A 22,244-nucleotide genomic window follows, 5' to 3' on the forward strand; every position below is an offset into this window, starting at 1 on the left:
GATGTCCTTTGATGGGCAGGAATACGTGCCCTTACTAGCATGTCTTGAAGTGAAAAAAAACTCCTCTTGCAAGCAATTAGGGGAAGGTTCGAAGTGACTCCGTGCTGTGTGTTCCATGAAGGGGACCTTCCATCCATTGCCTTAATTTGCTGACTTCGTCCCTGTTGGTTTTCGACGCTGTTGGGACAGTTGGAAGCACAGTTACAAGGCGGTAATGGATTATATTCGTCTACGAGGGCGGTATTTGGTGTCGTCTGAGCTGAAGTAGGTCCTCTCTCTCCAGATGCGAGTTTCTCGGCTGCTTCTCTTAAGAGTTCTCTCCGGATATCCTGGTTGATACCTGCTTGATGGGGTTCTAAGAGTTGTTCTACTCCCCAAGCCCGGCCCGAGGCCAGGCTTGACTTGTGAGAGTTTGGTCCATCAGGCTGTTGCTTGGAGCGGCCCGCAGGCCCACATACCCACCACAGCCCGGTTGGTCCGGCACTCCTTGGAGGAAACAATCTAGTTTTCTCTTGAAGATGTCCACGGTTGTTCCGGCAATATTTCTTATGCTCGCTGGGAGGATGTTGAACAACCGCGGACCTCTGATGTTTATACTGTGTTCTCTGATTGTGCCTATGGCACCTCTGCTCTTCACTGGTTCTATTCTTCATTTTCTTCCATATCGTTCACTCCAGTACGTTGTTATTTACTGTGTAGATTTGGGACCTGGCCCTCCAGTATTTTCCATGTGTATATTATTTGGTATCTCTCTCGTCTTCTTTCTAGTGAGTACATTTGGAGAGCTTTGAGACGATCCCAATAATTTAGGTGCTTTATCGCGTCTATGCGTGCCGTATATGTTCTCTGTATTCCCCTCTATTTCAGCAATCTCTCCTGCTCTGAAGAGGGAAGTGAGTACTGAGCAGTACTCAAGACGGGACAACACAAGTGACTTGAAGAGTACAACCATTGTGATGGGATCCCTGGATTTGAAAGTTCTCGTAATCCATCCTATCATTTTTCTGGCTGACGCAATATTTGCTTGGTTATGTTCCCTAAAAGTTAGGTCGTCAGACATCATTATTCCCAAATCCTTTAAATGCTGCTTTCCTACTATGGGCAGATGTGATTGTGTTTTGTACCCTGTATTATGTTTCAGGTCCTCGATGTCAGAAGAAAGACCACAGTTGTCCAGGTCCTTCTTGAGTTCCGTAGAATTTCCAGAGAGAACGGGAGGCTCTCTAAAGGGATGTCGGGTGACAGGACGCCTACGGAAGAGTGTAGGTTTGAGTCCACGTGGTACACTCTAGTCCGAAGACCCTGCTTTCCGTCAAGGTAGACTCAGGCGCTAAGGTAGACGCAGGCGTCGAGGTAGACGCAGGCGTCGAGGTAGACGCAGGCGTCGAAGTAGACGCAAGTGTCGAGGAAAGCCAATTCCGCAGAATGCCATTCCAGTGTAAAGCTAAGGTCCAGGTGGCCACCAGCGGCCCACGAGTGGAAGTTCAAGACGACTGCTTAGGTAGAAATAGCCTAAGCTACTCTATCCCATTGAGATGTATTTGTTCTTCTCTCAGTAAACATACTTGAACTTGCTGAACCTCTCCAAAGATGTGATCAATATATCTGAAGAGAAGCGGGACGTGGCTGGGCCAGTGACATCCCCGGAGGGTAGTGGACATGACCACCTCGGCCGTCACGGTTACTCGGCCCTCACGGTCACTCGGCCGTCACGGTCACTCGGCCGTCACGGTCACTCGGCCGTCACGGTCACTCGGCCCTGTCGCTCTGCCCTTCATCTGGTGGTCGGCCTCGTTATCGAAGGACAAAAGGAGTATTATCCAGGATGTGTCTTAGATGTTCGAGGGTCTCTTAAACCGTGTATGTTTCTGTTATGTTCCTGTTAGTCGACCGACGGAGGGGGGTTCCTGTTAGTCGGCCGACGGAGGGTTCCTGTTAGTCGGCCGACGGAGGGTTCCTGTTAGTCGGCCGACGGAGGGGGGTTCCTGTTAGTCGGCCGACGGAGAGGTTCCTGTTAGTCGGCCGACGGAGGGGGGTTCCTGTTAGTCGGCCGACGGAGGGTTCCTGTTAGTCGGCCGACGGAGGGTTCCTGTTAGTCGGCCGACGGAGGGGGGTTCCTGTTAGTCGACCGACGGAGGGGGGTTCCTGTTAGTCGGCCGACGGAGGGTTCCTGTTAGTCGGCCGACGGAGGGTTCCTGTTAGTCGGCCGACGGAGGGGGGTTCCTGTTAGTCGGCCGACGGAGAGGTTCCTGTTAGTCGGCCGACGGAGGGGTTCCTGTTAGTCGGCCGACGGAGGGTTCCTGTTAGTCGTCCGACGGTGGGGCTCCTGTTAGTCGGCCGACGGAGGGTTCCTGTTAGTCGGCCGACGGTGGGGTTCCTGTTAGTCGGCCGACGGAGGGGTTCCTGTTAGTCGGCCGACGGAGAGGTTCCTGTTAGTCGGCCGACGGTGGGGCTCCTGTTAGTCGGCCGACGGTGGGGCTCCTGTTAGTCGGCCGACGGAGGGTTCCTGTTAGTCGGCCGACGGAGAGGTTCCTGTTAGTCGGCCGACGGAGAGGTTCCTGTTAGTCGGCCGACGGTGGGGCTCCTGTTAGTCGGCCGACGGAGGGTTCCTGTTAGTCGGCCGACGGAGAGGTTCCTGTTAGTCGGCCGACGGTGGGGCTCCTGTTAGTCGGCCGACGGTGGGGCTCCTGTTAGTCGGCCGACGGAGGGTTCCTGTTAGTCGGCCGACGGTGGTGCTCCTGTTAGTCGGCCGACGGAGAGGTTCCTGTTAGTCGGCCGACGGTGGTGCTCCTGTTAGTCGGCCGACGGAGAGGTTCCTGTTAGTCGGCTGACGGTGGTGTTCCTGTTAGTCGGCCGACGGAGAGGTTCCTGTTAGTCGGCCGACGGTGGTGTTCCTGTTAGTCGGCCGACGGAGAGGTTCCTGTTAGTCGGCCGACGGAGGGGGGTTCCTGTTAGTCGGCCGACGGAGGGTTCCTGTTAGTCGGCCGACGGAGGGGGTTCCTGTTAGTCGGCCGACGGAGGGGGGTTCCTGTTAGTCGGCCGACGGAGGGTTCCTGTTAGTCGGCCGACGGAGAGGTTCCTGTTAGTCGGCCGACGGAGGGTTCCTGTTAGTCGGCCGACGGTGGTGTTCCTGTTAGTCGGCCGACGGAGAGGTTCCTGTTAGTCGACCGACGGAGGGGGGTTCCTGTTAGTCGACCGACGGAGAGGTTCCTGTTAGTCGACCGACGGAGAGGTTCCTGTTAGTCGGCCGACGGAGAGGTTCCTGTTAGTCGGCCGACTTAGAGGTTCCTGTTAGTCGGCCGACGGAGAAGTTCCTGTTAGTCGGCCGACGGAGAGGTTCCTGTTAGTCGGCCGACGGAGGGTTCCTGTTAGTCGGCCGATGGAGGGTTCCTGTTAGTCGGCCGACGGAGGGGGGTTCCTGGTAGTCGACCGACGGAGGGTTCCTGTTAGTCGGCCGACGGAGAGGTTCCTGTTAGTCGGCCGACGGAGAGGTTCCTGTTAGTCGGCCGACGGAGGGTTCCTGTTAGTCGGCCGACGGAGAGGTTCCTGTTAGTCGGCCGACGGAGAGGTTCCTGTTAGTCGGCCGACGGAGGGTTCCTGTTAGTCTGCCGACGGAGAGGTTCCTGTTAGTCGGCCGACGGAGGGTTCCTGATAGTCGGCCGACGGTGGGGCTCCTGTTAGTCGGCCGACGGAGGGTTCCTGTTAGTCGGCCGACGGAGAGGTTCCTGTTAGTCGGCCGACGGAGAGGTTCCTGTTAGTCGGCCGACGGAGGGTTCCTGTTAGTCGGCCGACGGAAGAGGTTCCTGTTAGTCGGCCGACGGTGGGTATTGAGCCCCCAAGTGACGGTATTGAGCCCCCAAGTGATGGTATTGAGCCCCCAAGTGACGGTATTGAGCCCCCAAGTGATGGTATTGAGCCCCCAAGTGATGGTATTGAGCCCCCAAGCGATGGTATTGAGCCCCAAGTGATGGTATTGAGCCCCAAGTGACGGTATTGAGCCCCCAAGCGATGGTATTGAGCCCCAAGTGATGGTATTGAGCACCAAGTGATGGTATTGAGCCCCAAGTAATGGTATTGAGCCCCAAGTGATGGTATTGAGCCCCCAAGTGACGGTATTGAGCCCCAAGTGATGGTATTGAGCCCCAAGTGATGTTATTGAGCCCCAAGTGACGGTATTGAGCCCCAAGTGATGTTATTGAGCCCCAAGTGACGGTATTGAGCCCCAAGTGATGGTATTGAGCCCCAAGTAATGGTATTGAGCGCCAAGTGACGGTATTGAGCCCCCAAGTGATGGTTCGTTTCCTTTTTCCTATGAGGTTACTTACACAACCAACCACTTGGGCTGGACGGTAGAGCGACGGTCTCGCTTCATGCAGGTCGGCGTTCAATCCCCTCGACCGTCCACAAGTGGCTAGCCACCATTCCTTTCCCCCCGTCCCATCCCAAATCCTTATCCTGACCCCTTCCCAGAGCTATATAGTCGTAATGGCTTGGCGCTTTCTCCTGATAATTAAAAAAGTAAAAAATTACTTACATAACTCTCTCACGCGCTAATATATAAATTTGTGGTATATTTATACTAATATATAAATTATATATATATAAATTATAAATTATATATAAATTATAAATTATATATAAATTATAAATTATATAAATTATAAATAAACCACAAACACTAATTTGTAATTACATTTACAAACTACAATGGTTCTATGGATTTATAATTGCAATACGAAACAAAATGCATCAAATATAGACTTCATTAAAAGCTTTCAAAAAATCTATTACTAACTTTTTCTAATATTTAGCTTTTTGAAATGTTTAATGTTTATGTTTTATATATTATATTTATATTATTTTATATATTATATTATGTTTTATATATTATATTTATATTTATATTATATATTTATATTTATATATTTTTGTGTAAATCTGTAGAATCGTTAACGTTTGCAGATGTAACTTGGGATAAGTGTTTATATAGCTGTTTGACTATATATATATATATATATATATATATATATATATATATATATATATATATATATATATATATATATATATATATATATATATATATATATACACAGGTCAACCCGTTCTCGCACTCTCTTACAGTCAATATTGACTTATTAAATACGTGCATATGTGACATACTAAACATACTAGTTTACCTTGAAAAGCTTCATAGAAAACACCGACCTTACCTAATCTTCTTAGTATGTTAAGATAAGCATCTTATTGCTTCGTAATTACAATTATTACCTAACCTATAATAGGTTAAGTAATAATTGTAATAACGAAGCAGTAAGATGCTTATCTTAACATACTAAGAAGGTTAGGTAAGGTCGGTGTTTTCTATGAAGCTTTTCAAGGTAAACTAGTATGTTTAGTATATCACCTATGCACGTATTTAATAAGTCAATATTGACTGTAAGAGAGTGTGAGAACGGGTTGCACGGGTATAACCAGCTTCTCGGTGTATAAACATTAAGAGTTTTCTTTTAGTCTTATCTTGAGGTTATCTTGATATGATTTCGGGGCATAGCGTCCCCGCGGCCCGGTCCTCGACCTGGCCTCCTTTTGTTACACACACCCAGGAAGCAGCCCGTAGCAGCTGTCTAACTCCCAGGTACCTATTTACTGCTAGGTGAACAGGGGGCATCAGGATGAAAGAAACTCTGCCCATTTGTTTCCGCCTACACCGGGGATCGAATCCGAAACCTCAAGACTACGAATCCCGAGCGCTGTCCACTCAGCCGTCAGACCCCTCAAGCCCCCACACCAAACCATACTGTTGCTAGTTCCTATTTGGTTGACCAATCAGGTGTGGCGAAGCCCCGTGATGTTTATGTGTTTGAATAGTTAAGTGTCAATGTTTTTGACACTTAAAAATTTTAAAAATTTAAAATTAAATGAAAATTTGTTTAAAAATTATTTTTTTAATTGTGTACATGTTTTTGTCTTTTATAGTGAAGATAAATTTCACTGAGCACTCTCCCTGAGCACAGTGGAACACTCTCCCTGAGCACAGTGGAACACTCCCCCTGAGCACAGTGGAACACTCTCCCTGAGCACAGTGGAACACTCCCTGAGCACAGTGGAACACTCCCCCTGAGCACAGTGGAACACTCCCTGAGCACAGTGGAACACTCTCCCTGAGCACAGTGGAACACTCTCCCTGAGCACAGTGGAACACTCTCCCTGAGCACAGTGGAACACTCTCCCTGAGCACAGTGGAACACTCCCTGAGCACAGTGGAACACTCCCTGAGCACAGTGGAACACTCTCCCTGAGCACAGTGGAACACTCCCTGAGCACAGTGGAACACTCCCCCTGAGCACAGTGGAACACTCTCCCTGAGCACAGTGGAACACTCCCTGAGCACAGTGGAACACTCCCTGAGCACAGTGGAACACTCTCCCTGAGCACAGTGGAACACTCCCTGAGCACAGTGGAACACTCCCTGAGCACAGTGGAACACTCTCCCTGAGCACAGTGGAACACTCCCTGAGCACAGTGGAACACTCTCCCTGAGCACAGTGGAACACTCCCTGAGCACAGTGGAACACTCCCTGAGCACAGTGGAACACTCTCCCTGAGCACAGTGGAACACTCCCTGAGCACAGTGGAACACTCCCCCTGAGCACAGTGGAACACTCCCTGAGCACAGTGGAACACTCTCCCTGAGCACAGTGGAACACTCCCTGAGCACAGTGGAACACTCCCTGAGCACAGTGGAACACTCCCTGAGCACAGTGGAACACTCCCTGAGCACAGTGGAACACTCCCTGAGCACAGTGGAACACTCCCCCTGAGCACAGTGGAACACTCCCCCTGAGCACAGTGGAACACTCTCCCTGAGCACAGTGGAACACTCCCCCTGAGCAGAGTGGAACACACCCCCTGAGCACAGTGGAACACTCCCCCTGAGCACAGTGGAACACTCCCCCTGAGCACAGTGGAACACTCCCTGAGCACAGTGGAACACTCCCTGAGCACAGTGGAACACTCCCCCTGAGCACAGTGGAACACTCTCCCTGAGCACAGTGGAACACTCCCCCTGAGCACAGTGGAACACTCCCTGAGCACAGTGGAACACTCCCCCTGAGCACAGTGGAACACTCCCCCTGAGCACAGTGGAACACTCCCTGAGCACAGTGGAACACTCTCCCTGAGCACAGTGGAACACTCTCCCTGAGCACAGTGGAACACTCCCCCTGAGCACAGTGGAACACTCCCTGAGCACAGTGGAACACTCCCCCTGAGCACAGTGGAACACTCCCCCTGAGCACAGTGGAACACTCCCCCTGAGCACAGTGGAACACTCCCCCTGAGCACAGTGGAACACTCCCTGAGAACAGTGGAACACTCCCTGAGCACAGTGGAACACTCCCTGAGCACAGTGGAACACTCCCCCTGAGCACAGTGGAACACTCCCTGAGCACAGTGGAACACTCTCCCTGAGCACAGTGGAACACTCTCCCTGAGCACAGTGGAACACTCCCCCTGAGCACAGTGGAACACTCCCCCTGAGCACAGTGGAACACTCTCCCTGAGCACAGTGGAACACTCCCTGAGCACAGTGGAACACTCCCCCTGAGCACAGTGGAACACTCCCCCTGAGCACAGTGGAACACTCCCCCTGAGCACAGTGGAACACTCCCTGAGCACAGTGGAACACTCCCCCTGAGCACAGTGGAACACTCCCTGAGCACAGTGGAACACTCCCCCTGAGCACAGTGGAACACTCTCCCTAAGCACAGTGGAACACTCTCCCTAAGCACAGTGGAACACTCCCTGAGCACAGTGGAACACTCTCCCTGAGCACAGTGGAACAATCTCCCTGAGCACAGGGGAACAATCTCCCTGAGCACAGTGGAACACTCCCTGAGCACAGTGGAACACTCACCCTGAGCACAGTGGAACACTCTCCCTGAGCACAGTGGAACACTCCCCCTGAGCACAGTGGAACACTCCCCCTGAGCACAGTGGAACACTCTCCCTGAGCACAGTGGAACACTCCCCATGAGCACAGTGGAACACTCCCCCTGAGCACAGTGGAACACTCCCTGAGCACAGTTGAACACTCTCCCTGAGCACAGTGGAACACTCCCCATGAGCACAGTGGAACACTCTCCCTGAGCACAGTGGAACACTCCCTGAGCACAGTGGAACACTCCCCCTGAGCACAGTGGAACACTCCCCATGAGCACAGTGGAACACTCCCTGAGCACAGTGGAACACTCCCCCTGAGCACAGTGGAACACTCCCCCTGAGCACAGTGGAACACTCCCCATGAGCACAGTGGAACACTCCCTGAGCACAGTGGAACACTCCCCCTGAGCACAGTGGAACACTCTCCCTGAGCACAGTGGAACACTCCCTGAGCACAGTGGAACACTCTCCCTGAGCACAGTGGAACACTCTCCCTGAGCACAGTGGAACACTCCCTGAGCACAGTGGAACACTCTCCCTGAGCACAGTGGAACACTCCACCTGAGCACAGTGGAACACTCTCCCTGAGCACAGTGGAACACTCCCCCTGAGCACAGTGGAACACTCTCCCTGAGCACAGTGGAACACTCCCCCTGAGCACAGTGGAACACTCCCCCTGAGCACAGTGGAACACACTCCCTCAGCACAGTGGAACACTCCCTGAGCACAGTGGAACACTCTCCCTGAGCACAGTGGAACACTCCCCCTGAGCACAGTGGAACACTCCCTGAGCACAGTGGAACACTCCCCCTGAGCACAGTGGAACACTCCCCCTGAGCACAGTGGAACACTCCCTGAGCACAGTGGAACACTCCCCCTGAGCACAGTGGAACACTCCCCCTGAGCACAGTGGAACACTCCCCCTGAGCACAGTGGAACACTCCCCCTGAGCACAGTGGAACACACTCCCTCAGCACAGTGGAACACTCCCTGAGCACAGTGGAACACTCCCCCTGAGCACAGTGGAACACTCCCCCTGAGCACAGTGGAACACTCCCCCTGAGCACAGTGGAACACTCCCTGAGCACAGTGGGACACTCCCTGAGCACAGTGGAACACTCCCCCTGAGCACAATGGAACACACTCCCTGAGCACAGTGGAACACTCCCTGAGCACAGTGGAACACTCCCTGAGCACAGTGGAACACTCCCTGAGCACAGTGGAACACTCCCTGAGCACAGTGGAACACTCCCCCTGAGCACAGTGGAACACTCCCTGAGCACAGTGGAACACTCCCTGAGCACAGTGGAACACTCCCCCTGAGCACAGTGGAACACTCTCCCTGAGCACAGTGGAACACTCCCCCTGAGCACAGTGGAACACTCCCCCTGAGCACAGTGGAACACACTCCCTCAGCACAGTGGAACACTCCCTGAGCACAGTGGAACACTCTCCCTGAGCACAGTGGAACACTCCCCCTGAGCACAGTGGAACACACTCCCTGAGCACAGTGGAACACTCCCTGAGCACAGTGGAACACTCCCCCTGAGCACAGTGGAACACTCCCCCTGAGCACAGTGGAACACTCCCTGAGCACAGTGGGACACTCCCCTGAGCACAGTGGAACACTCCCCCTGAGCACAAGTGGAACACACTCCCCTGAGCACAGTGGAACACTCCCTGAGCACAGTGGAACACTCCCCTGAGCACAGTGGAACACTCCCTGAGCACAGTGGAACACTCCCTGAGCACAGTGGAACACTCCCTGAGCACAGTGGAACACTCCCCCTGAGCACAGTGGAACACTCTCCCTGAGCACAGTGGAACACTCCCCCTGAGCACAGTGGAACACTCTCCCTGAGCACAGTGGAACACTCTCCCTGAGCACAGTGGAACACTCCCTGAGCACAGTGGAACACTCCCCCTGAGCACAGTGGAACACTCTCCCTGAGCACAGTGGAACACTCCCCCTGAGCACAGTGGAACACACCCCCTGAGCACAGTGGAACACACTCCCTGAGCACAGTGGAACACTCCCCCTGAGCACAGTGGAACACTCCCCCTGAGCACAGTGGAACACTCCCCCTGAGCACAGTGGAACACTCTCCCTGAGCACAGTGGAACACTCCCCCTGAGCACAGTGGAACACACCCCCTGAGCACAGTGGAACACTCCCCCTGAGCACAGTGGAACACTCTCCCTGAGCACAGTGGAACACTCCCTGAGCACAGTGGAACACTCCCCCTGAGCACAATGGAACACTCTCCCTGAGCACAGTGGAACACTCCCTGAGCACAGTGGAACACTCCCTGAGCACAGTGGAACACTCCCTGAGCACAGTGGAACACTCCCCCTGAGCACAGTGGAACACTCCCCCTGAGCACAATGGAACACACTCCCTGAGCACAGTGGAACACTCCCTGAGCACAGTGGAACACTCCCTGAGCACAGTGGAACACTCTCCCTGAGCACAGTGGAACACTCCCTGAGCACAGTGGAACACTCCCCCTGAGCACAGTGGAACACTCCCTGAGCACAGTGGAACACTCCCTGAGCACAGTGGAACACTCCCTGAGCACAGTGGAACACTCCCCCTGAGCACAGTGGAACACTCCCCCTGAGCACAGTGGAACACTCCCCCTGAGCACAGTGGAACACTCCCCCTGAGCACAGTGGAACACTCCCCCTGAGCACAGTGGAACACTCCCCCTGAGCACAGTGGAATACTCTCCCTGAGCACAGTGGAACACTCCCTGAGCACAGTGGAACACTCCCCCTGAGCACAGTGGAACACTCCCCCTGAGCACAGTGGAACACTCCCTGAGCACAGTGGAACACTCCCCCAAAGCACAGTGGAACACTCTCCCTGAGCACAGTGGAACACTCTCCCTGAGCACAGTGGAACACTCCCCCTGAGCACAGTGGAACACACTCCCTGAGCACAGTGGAACACTCCCCCTGAGCACAGTGGAACACTCCCTGAGCACAGTGGAACACTCCCCCTGAGCACAGTGGAACACTCACTGAGCACAGTGGAACACTCCCTGAGCACAGTGGAACAATCCCCCTGAGCACAGTGGAACACTCCCCCTGAGCACAGTGGAACACTCTCCCTGAGCACAGTGGAACACTCTCCCTGAGCACAGTGGAACACTCTCCCTGAGCACAGTGGAACACTCTCACTGAGCACAGTGGAACACTCCCTGAGCACAGTGGAACACTCCCCCTGAGCACAGTGGAACACTCCCCCTGAGCACAGTGGAACACTCTCCCTGAGCACAGTGGAACACTCCCCCTGGGCACAGTGGAACACTCTCCCTGAGCACAGTGGAACACTCCCCCTGAGCACAGTGCAACACTCTCCCTGAGCACAGTGGAACACTCCCCCTGAGCACAGTGGAACACTCCCTGAGCACAGTGGAACACTCCCTGAGCACAGTGGAACACTCCCTGAGCACAGTGGAACACTCCCCCTGAGCACAGTGGAACACTCCCCCTGAGCACAGTGGAACACTCCCCCTGAGCAGAGTGGAACACTCCCCCTGAGCACAGTGGAACACTCTCCCTGAGCACAGTGGAACACTCCCCCTGAGCACAGTGGAACACTCTCCCTGAGCACAGTGGAACACTCCCCCTGAGCACAGTGGAACACTCTCCCTGAGCACAGTGGAACACTCCCCCTGAGCACACCACCACCAGGCCACCAGGCCACCAGGCAGCACGTAACACTGGCTGTGGCCACCAGGCAGCACGTAATACTAGCTGTGGCCACCAGGCAGCACATAACACTGGCTGTGGCCACCAGGCAGCACATAACACTAGCTGTAACCACCAAGCAGCAAGTAACACTAGCTGTAACCACCAAGCAGCACGTAACACTGTGGCCACCAGGCAGCACGTAACACTGTGGCCACCAGGCAGCACGTAACAGTGGCCACCAGACAGCACGTAACACTGTGGCCACCAGGCAGCACATAACACTGGCTGTAACCACCAAGCAGCAAGTAACACTAGCTGTAACCACCAAGCAGCACGTAACACTGTGGCCACCAGGCAGCACGTAACACTGTGGCCAACAGGCAGCACGTAACACAAGCTGTGACCACCAAGCAGCACGTAACACTGGCTGTAACCATCAAGGAGCGCGGAACACAAAAAGTAACATAGTGTAAGTGCCACGATGAGAGCTGCAGTAGAGGCAGCTCCGGAGGACCACCCTGCCTCCACCTCCCACACTGCTCATAGTACTGACTTTCCTCACTAAATACAATGACACGTCGATTATAAGTTTGTATTGAATTCCAAAAGATAATAGAATCACTCGATTGTTGCGAGCGCTCGTATGTTTTTGCTGCCCAATCGCATCGGCGAGTTAGCCCGCGTAATTACGCCGAAATGCACTTTTTATCATGTAGGAGACTTGGGCAAACCTTCAATTATCTTCCTGGTGAACGGATGGCCCCGCCCACCAGCGAGGGATTAATCCTAGCGGCCGCTCATTGGCTACGGAGATTTATGCCTGCGCGTCTATTGGCCACAGCCCGCCACCCGTGTCTCCTGATTGGTCGGTTGAGGGCGGGTGGGTGGCGCATGTTGATTTAAGAGGCAAAAACAACTTCAGTAACTTACTGTCAACGAAGGTGGTCTTATCAAAGCTAGTTTCGGGAAATTCCGTGTAATTTCGGGAGTCTATAATGTAGTTTTTGTCGAGAAGCCGCACTCGAAGTAGCTGCTAATGGCAGCGGGCCGGGAGGACGAGAGCACAATTTAGCGAGCACTGCTCAATTACTGGTGGTGGTTGACGCGTAGCTGAGGGTGGTCGACTTGGGGCGAGGCTGGGGCTGCCGGCCAGCAGGGAGGGCTGCCGGCCAGCGGGGAGGGCTGCCGGCCAGCGGGGAGGGCTGCCGGCCAGCGGGGAGGGCTGCCGGCCAGCGGGGAGGGCTGCCGGCCAGCGGGGAGGGCTGCCGGCCAGCGGGGAGGGCTGCCGGCCAGCGGGGAGGGCTGCCGGCCAGCGGGGAGGGCTGCCGGCCAGCAGGGAGGGCTGCCGGCCAGCAGGGAGGGCTGCCGGCCAGCAGGGAGGGCTGCCGGCCAGCAGGGAGGGCTGCCGGCCAGCAGGAAGGGCTGCCGGCCAGCAGGGAGGGCTGCACGGATGCCAGCACTAGCCACTCTCAGGTCCAGAGAGCGGCGGTGTATCCTGTCACTATACACACCCTGTTGTGTATGGTTGCTGTCTCCCTTGTTGGGTCTCTGCTGCTATGTTCTCTCTCTCTACCTCTAGCTCTCTCACTCTCTCTATCTCTCCCACTCTCCCTCTACCTCTCCCACTCTCCCTCTACCTCTCTCACTCTCTCTATCTCTCCCACTCTCCCTCTACCTCTCCCACTCTCCCTCTCCCTCTCCCACTCTCCCTCTACCTCTCCCACTCTCCCTCTACCTCTCCCACTCTCCCTCTACCTCTCCCACTCTCCCTCTCCCACTCTCCCTCTACCTCTCCCACTCTCCCTCTACTTCTCCCTCTCCCGCTCTCCCTCTCCCTCTCCCACTCTACCTCTCCCACTCTCCCTCTACCTCTCCCACTCTCCCTCTACCTCTCCCACTCTCCCTCTACCTCTCCCACTCTCCCTCTCCCACTCTCCCTCTACCTCTCCCACTCTCCCTCTACCTCTCCCACTCTCCCTCTACCTCTCCCACTCTCCCTCTACCTCTCCCACTCTCCCACTCTCCCTCTACCTCTCCCACTCTCCCTCTACCTCTCCCACTCTACCTCTCCCACTCTCCCTCTACCTCTCCCACTCTCCCTCTACCTCTCCCACTCTCCCTCTACCTCTCCCACTCTCCCTCTACCTCTCCCACTCCCACTCTACCTCTTCCACTCTCCCTTTACCTCTCCCACTCTACCTCTCCCACTCTTCCACTCTCCCTCTACCTCTCCCACTCTCCCTCTACCTCTCCCACTCTCCCTCTACCTCTCCCACTCTCCCTCTACCTCTCCCACTCTCCCTCTACCTCTCCCACTCTCCCTCTACCTCTCCCACTCTCCCTCTACCTCTTCCACTCTCCCTCTACCTCTCCCACTCTCCCTCTACCTCTCCCACTCTCCCTCTACCTCTCCCTCTCCCACTCTACCTCTCCCACTCCCACTCTACCTCTCCCACTCTTCCACTCTCCCTCTACCTCTCCCACTCTCCCTCTACCTCTCCCACTCTCCCTCTACCTCTCCCACTCTCCCTCTACCTCTCCCACTCTCCCTCTACCTCTCCCTCTCCCGCTCTCCCTCTCCCTCTCCCACTCTACCTCTCCCACTCCCACTCTACCTCTCCCACTCTTCCACTCTCCCTCTACCTCTCCCACTCTCCCTCTACCTCTCCCACTCTCCCTCTACCTCTCCCACTCTCCCTCTACCTCTCCCACTCCCCCTCTCCCACTCTCCCTCTCCCACTCCCACTCTACCTCTCCCACTCTCCCTCTACCTCTCCCACTCTCCCTCTACCTCTCCCACTCTCCCTCTACCTCTCCCACTCTCCCTCTCCCACTCTCCCTCTCCCTCTCCCACTCCCACTCTACCTCTCCCACTCTTCCACTCTCCCTCTACCTCTCAAACTCTCCCTCTACCTCTCCCACTCTCCCTCTACCTCTCCCACTCTCTCTCTACCTCTCCCACTCTCCCTCTCCCTCTCCCACTCTCCCTCTACCTCTCCCTCTCCCACTCTCCCTCTACCTCTCCCACTCTCCCTCTACCTCTCCCACTCTCCCTCTACCTCTCCCACTCTCCCTCTCCCACTCTCCCTCTACCTCTCCCACTCTCCCTCTCCCTCTCCCACTCTCCCTCTCCCTCTCCCACTCTCTACCTCTCCCACTCCCACTCTCCCTCTACCTCTCCCACTCCCACTCTCCCTCTCCCACTCCCACTCTCCCTCTACCTCTCCCACTCTCCCTCTACCTCTCCCACTCCCACTCTCACTCTACCTCTCCCACTCTCCCTCTACCTCTCCCACTCCCACTCTACCTCTCCCACTCTCTCTCTCCCACTCCCACTCTACCTCTCCCACTCTCCCTCTACCTCTCCCACTCTCCCTCTACCTCTCCCACTCTCCCTCTACCTCTCCCACTCTCCCTCTACCTCTCCCACTCTCCCTCTACCTCTCCCACTCTCCCTCTACCACTCTCCCTCTACCTCTCCCACTCCCACTCTACCTCTCCCACTCCCACTCTACCTCTCCCACTCCCACTCTACCTCTCCCACTCCCCCTCTACCTCTCCCACTCTCCCTCTCCCACTCTACCTCTCCCACTCCCACTCTACCTCTCCCACTCCCCCTCTACCTCTCCCACTCTCCCTCTACCTCTCCCACTCCCACTCTCCCTCTACCTCTCCCACTCTCCCTCTACCTCTCCCACTCTCCCTCTACCTCTCCCTCTCCCACTCTCCCTCTACCTCTCCCACTCTCCCTCTACCTCTCCCACTCTCCCTCTCCCACTCTCCCTCTACCTCTCCCTCTCCCACTCTCCCTCTACCTCTCCCACTCTCCCTCTACCTCTCCCTCTCCCACTCTCCCTCTACCTCTCCCACTCTCCCTGTACCTCTCCCACTCTCCCTCTACCTCTCCCACTCTCCTTCTACCTCTCCCTCTCCCACTCTCCCTCAACCTCTCCCACTCTCCCTCTACCTCTCCCACTCCCACTCTCCCTCTACCTCTCCCACTCCCACTCTACCTCTCCCACTCTCCCTCTCCCACTCTCCCTCTACCTCTCCCACTCCCACTCTCCCTCTACCTCTCCCACTCTCCCTCTACCTCTCCCACTCCCACTCTACCTCTCCCACTCTCCCTCTCCCACTCTCCCTCTACCTCTCCCACTCTCCCTCTCCCACTCTCCCTCTCCCTCTCCCACTCTCCCTCTCCCTCTCCCACTCTCCCTCTACCTCTCCCACTCTCCCTCTCCCACTCTCCCTCTACCTCTCCCACTCTCCCTCTCCCACTCTCCCTCTCCCACTCTCCCTCTCCCACTCTACCTCTCCCACTCTCCCTCTCCCACTCTCCCTCTACCTCTCCCACTCTCCCTCTCCCACTCTCCCTCTCCCTCTCCCACTCTCCCTCTCCCTCTCCCTCTCCCACTCTCCCTCTACCTCTCCCACTCTCCCTCTCCCACTCTCCCTCTACCTCTCCCACTCTCCCTCTCCCACTCTCCCTCTCCCACTCTCCCTCTCCCACTCTCCCTCTCCCTCTCCCACTCCCACTCTACCTCTCCCACTCTCCCTCTCCCACTCTCCCTCTACCTCTCCCACTCTCCCTCTACCTCTCCCACTCCCACTCTACCTCTCCCCCTCCCTCTCCCACTCTCCCTCTCCCACTCTACCTCTCCCACTCTCCCTCTCCCACTCTCCCTCTACCTCTCCCACTCCCACTCTACCTCTCTCCCACTCCCACTCTACCTCTCCCACTCTCCCTCTCCCACTCTCCCTCTCCCTCTCCCACTCTCCCTCTCCCTCTCCCACTCTCCCTCTACCTCTCCCACTCTCCCTGTACCTCTCCCACTCTCCCTCTACCTCTCCCACTCTCCCTCTACCTCTCCCACTCTCCCTCTACCTCTCCCACTCCCACTCTACCTCTCCCACTCTCCCTCTCCCACTCTCCCTCTACCTCTCCCACTCTCCCTCTCCCACTCTCCCTCTCCCTCTCCCTCTCCCACTCTCCCTCTCCCTCTACCTCTCCCACTCTCCCTCTCCCACTCTCCCTCTACCTCTCCCACTCTCCCTCTCCCACTCTCCCTCTCCCACTCTCCCTCTCCCACTCTACCTCTCCCACTCTCCCTCTCCCACTCTCCCTCTACCTCTCCCACTCTCCCTCTCCCACTCTCCCTCTCCCACTCTCCCTCTCCCTCTCCCACTCCCTCTCCCACTCTCCCTCTCCCTCTCCCACTCTCCCTCTCCCTCTCCCACTCTCCCTCTCCCACTCTCCCTCTCCCTCTCCCTCTCCCACTCTCCCTCTCCCTCTCCCACTCTCCCTCTCCCACTCTCCCTCTACCTCTCCCACTCTCCCTCGTGGTTGTCTCAGGCGGGTGATGATCCACACATCTTTATCTTAAGTAATGTCGCTACTAACAAGCTCTTGACTAACGAGCAGGTAATTACCCAGTAGTTGGAGGACATTATAAGTCGCTATGACGGTTAATGTGGGCGTTAGTATCAGGCCAGATGTCTGTTACCACGCCCACGCCCACCACCCATGTCTTGACACACACGCCCACCACTCATGTCTGTTACCACGCCCACGCCCACCACCCATGTCTTGACACACACGCCCACCACCCATGTCTTGACACACACGCCCACCACCCATGTCTTGACACACACACACACCACCCATGTCTTGACACACACGCCCACCACCCATGTCTTGACACACACGCCCACCACCCATGTCTTGACACACACACACACACCACCCATGTCTTGACACACACACACACGCCCACCACCCATGTCTTGACACACACGCCCACCACCCATGTCTTGACACACACAACCTACACATGTTCAACTACTCAACTACTCGTGGACGGCGCCCAACCACTTGGACTGGACGGTAGAGCGACGGTCTCGCTTCATGCAGGTCGGCGTTCAATCCCCGACCGTCCATAAGTGGTTGGGCACCAATTTTCCTTATTAACACTACTCAATAGCTTGGTTGATAAGAGCTTCGGCCTTCACACACGCTTGGGGTTCACGGTTCGAGTCTCCCAGAGCCCAGGTGAATACTATATATACAATGGGGACTCTCAGACCAAGCACGGAATCTTTACTACATTCAACATAATAAAAATAGTTAAAGAACACTGATTGTGGGAAGTTATTCACAATATTATGGAGCACAATACCACATTTTGGATTGGACATGTATATGAGTGGGGATTGGGGGGTTATAATAGGAGCTGCCTCGTATGGGCCAATAGGCCTTCTGCAGTTACCTTTGTTCTTATGTTCCTAATCACGTATTGCATTTCAAGATGCAACTAAATCACATAATAACTAACTTCTAATCTCATACTCCGCAAGAAATACATATTATGTCACTATATATATATATATATATATATATATATATATATATATATATATATATATATATATATATATATATATATATATATATGTCGTACCTAATAGCCAGAACGCACTTCTCAGCCTACTATGCAAGGCCCGATTTGCCTAATAAGCCAAGTTTTCATGAATTGTTTTTTGTCTACCTAACCTAACCTAACTTTTTCGGCTACCTAACCTAACCTAACCTAACCTAACCTAACCTACCTAACCTAACCTAACTTTTTCGGCTACTTAACCTAACCTAACCTATAAAGATAGGTTAGATTAGGTTAGGTTAGGTAGGGTTGGTTAGGTTAGGTTAGGTAGGGTTGGTTAGGTTCGGTCATATATCTACGTTAATTTTAACTCCAATAAAAAAAAATTGACCTCGTACACAATGAATTGGGTAGCTTTATCATTTCATAGGAAAAAAATTAGAGAAAATATATTAGTTCAGGAAAACTTGGCTTATTAGGCAAATCGGGCCTTGCATAGTAGGCTGAGAAGTGCGTTCTGGCTACTAGGTACGACATATATATATATATATATATATATATATATATATGTCGTACCTAATAGCCAGAACGCACTTCTCAGCCTACTATTCAAGGCCCGATTTGCCTAATAAGCCAAGTTTTCATGAATTAATGTTTTTTCGTCTACCTAACCTACCTAACCTAACCTAACCTAGCTTTTTTTGGCTACCTAACCTAACCTTACCTATAAATATAGGTTAGGTTAGGTTAGGTAGGGTTGGTTAGGTTCGGTCATATATCTACGTTAATTTTAACTCCAATAAAAAAAAATTGACCTCATACATAGAGAAAAGGGTTGCTTTATCATTTCATAAGAAAAAAATTATAGTAAATATATTAATTCAGGAAAACTTGGCTTATTAGGCAAATCGGGCCTTGAATAGTAGGCTGAGAAGTGAGTTCTGGCTACTAGGTACGACATATATATATATATATATATATATATATATATATATATATATATATATATATATATATATATAGGGGTACCACCTCTGGCGAAATTGTAGGGACCCATAGCCTCGAAGAAGAAAATAAAGAGTACTCAGAGAAGACCTTGTGGATTCTTACTGAACACTTTAATCTTTTCTTCTCCTACCACCCCTATTATTTTTTTATATATAATTTTATAATTTTTTTATAATAATTATACATATATATATATATATATATATATATATATATATATATATATATATATATATATATATATATATATATATATATATATATATATATATATATATGACAATGTCAGACCACGGAGGAAAATGAAACAGGAATTTCCTTAAGTACTTTCGTACTTAAAGTACTTTCGTACTTTCGTACTTACGAAAGTACTTAAGGAAATTCCTGTTTCATTTTCCTCCGTGGTCTGACATTGTCACATTCTTAATCACGTGTTTATTTTCGTGATATACACACACACACACATATATATATATATATATATATATATATATATATATATATATATATATAATTTTCAGGTAATATGCCTAATAGGGCAAGCTGCCTAACAAGCCGATTTTCCCGAAATATTGTTTAAAACAAATTTCTTATGGAATAATATAGCTTTGTATTAGATTATAACTAACCTAACCTAACTTTAACCTAACCTTAACCTAACTTAACCTCAACCTAACATTAACCTAACTTAACCTCTACCTAACATTAACCTACCTTAACCTCTACCTAATATTAACCTAACTTAACCTCAACTTAACATTAACCTAACTTAACCTCTACCTAACATTAACCTAACTTAACCTGTACCTAGCATTAACCTAACTTAACCTCAACTTAACATTAACCTAACATTAACCTAACATTAACCTAACTTAACCTAACCTTAATCTATTATAACCTGACACTAAGTCAGCAAATCATGATTCTAATATATTAATGTTGTGTGGAAAGAACCCATTTTTGCTCGGCCTGTTAGGCAAATCAGGCCTTGCTTTCCAGGCCGAGTAGTGCGGTTCTGGACCACACAAACAGGAACCAGCAGCTGTACCTACTGAACCACCAGCAGCTGTACCTACTGAACCACCAACAGCTGTACCTACTGAACCACCAACAGCTGTACCTACTGAACCACCAACAGCTGTACCTACTGAACCACCAGCAGCTGTACCTACTGAACCACCAGCAGCTGTACCTACTGAACCACCAGCAGCTGTACCTACTGAACCACCAACAGCTGTACCTACTGAACCACCAGCAGCTGTACCTACTGAACCACCAGCAGCTGTACCTACTGAACCACCAGCAGCTGTACCTACTGAACCACCAGCAGTTGTACCTACTGAACCACCAGCAGCTGTACCTACTGAACCACCAGCAGCTGTACCCACTGAACCACCAGCAGCTGTACCTACTGAACCACCAGCAGCTGTACCTACTGAACCACCAACAGCTGTACCTACTGAACCACCAGCAGCTGTACCTACTGAACCACCAGCAGCTGTACATACTGAACCACCAGCAGCTGTACCTACTGAACCACCAGCAGCTGTACCTACTGAACCACCAGCAGCTGTACCTACTGAACCACCAACAGCTGTACCTACTGAACCACCAGCAGCTGTACCTACTGAACCACCACCAGCTGTACCTACTGAACCACCAGCAGCTGTACCTACTGAACCAGCAGCTGTACCTACTGAACCACCAGCAGCTGTACCTACTGAACCACCAGCAGCTGTATCTACTGAACCACCAGCAGCTGTACCTACTGAACCACCAGCAGCTGTACCTACTGAACCACCAACAGCTGTACCTACTGAACCACCAGCAGCTGTACCTACTGAACCACCAGTAGCTGTACCTACTGAACCACCAGCAGCTGTACCTACTGAACCACCAACAGCTGTACCTACTGAACCACCAACAGCTGTACCTACTGAACCACCAGCAGCTGTACCTACTGAACCACCAACAGCTGTACCTACTGAACCACCAACAGCTGTACCTACTGAACCACCAGCAGCTGTACCTACTGAACCACCAACAGCTGTACCTACTGAACCACCAGCAGCTGTACCTACTGAACCACCAGCAGCTGTACCTACTGAACCACCAACAGCTGTATCTACTGAACCACCAACAGCTGTACCTACTGAACCACCAGCAGCTGTACATACTGAACCACCAGCAGCTGTACCTACTGAACCACCAGCAGCTGTACCTACTGAACCACCAGCAGCTGTACTTACTGAACCACCAACAGCTGTACCTACTGAACCACCAACAGCTGTACCTACTGAACCACCAACAGCTGTACCTACTGAACCACCAACAGCTGTACCTACTGAACCACCAACAGCTGTACCTACTGAACCACCAACAGCTGTACCTACTGAACCACAAGCAGCTGTACCTACTGAACCACCAGCAGCTGTACCTACTGAACCACCAGCAGCTGTACCTACTGAACCACCAGCAGCTGTACCTACTGAACCACCAACAGCTGTACCTATTGAACCACCAACAGCTGTACCTACTGAACCACCAACAGCTGTACTTACTGAACCACCAACAGCTGTACCTACTGAACCACCAGCAGCTGTACCTACTGAACCACCAACAGCTGTACCTACTGAACCACCAGCAGCTGTACCTACTGAACCACCAGCAGCTGTACATACTGAACCACCAGCAGCTGTACCTACTGAACCACCAGCAGCTGTACCTACTGAACCACCAACAGCTGTACCTACTGAACCACCAACAGCTGTACCTACTGAACCACCAGCAGCTGTACCTACTGAACCACCAGCAGCTGTACCTACTGAACCACCAACACCCATTACAAGGAGCAAGGATTACAGAGGCACCTACCTGCTGTACCACTGTAACTACCAGAGACACCTACCTGCTGTACCACTGAAACTTTCCATAATATCCAATAATATCTAGTGTAAATATTATTGTACGCTAGGTCTTACGTTTTCTAATGACTAATGTACTTACAGAAAGGAAGATATGTCAAATATATAGAATTATTGCATGATATCTGCAGAGCGAGGCTGATTTTCACTGCAGACTTAATGAACATTTTCCTCGAAAGCCATTGAGCTGTGTGGGACCTGGCGGCTGAGTGGACAATGCTCGGGATTCGTAAATGATTTAAAAATGTTGTATTAATATTCACAATCTTCACGACATTATTACTTGGTTCAC

General features: G+C 52.5%; 1 protein-coding gene across 1 annotated transcript; it reads left to right on the forward strand.

The window, feature by feature from the left end:
* Positions 1-214: 214 nt before the first annotated feature.
* On the forward strand, positions 215-21,980 carry LOC138357633 (uncharacterized). Its single transcript, XM_069314632.1, has 6 exons — positions 215-264; positions 1,142-1,262; positions 1,318-1,501; positions 1,591-1,860; positions 3,759-3,970; positions 20,061-21,980. Exons 1-6 carry the CDS (start codon positions 215-217, stop codon positions 21,978-21,980), a joined length of 2,757 nt encoding a protein of 918 aa, XP_069170733.1.
* The last annotated feature ends 264 nt before the right edge of the window (positions 21,981-22,244 follow it).

This window comes from Procambarus clarkii, chromosome 79, assembly GCF_040958095.1.
Source record: "Procambarus clarkii isolate CNS0578487 chromosome 79, FALCON_Pclarkii_2.0, whole genome shotgun sequence".
NCBI lineage: Eukaryota > Metazoa > Arthropoda > Malacostraca > Decapoda > Cambaridae > Procambarus > Procambarus clarkii.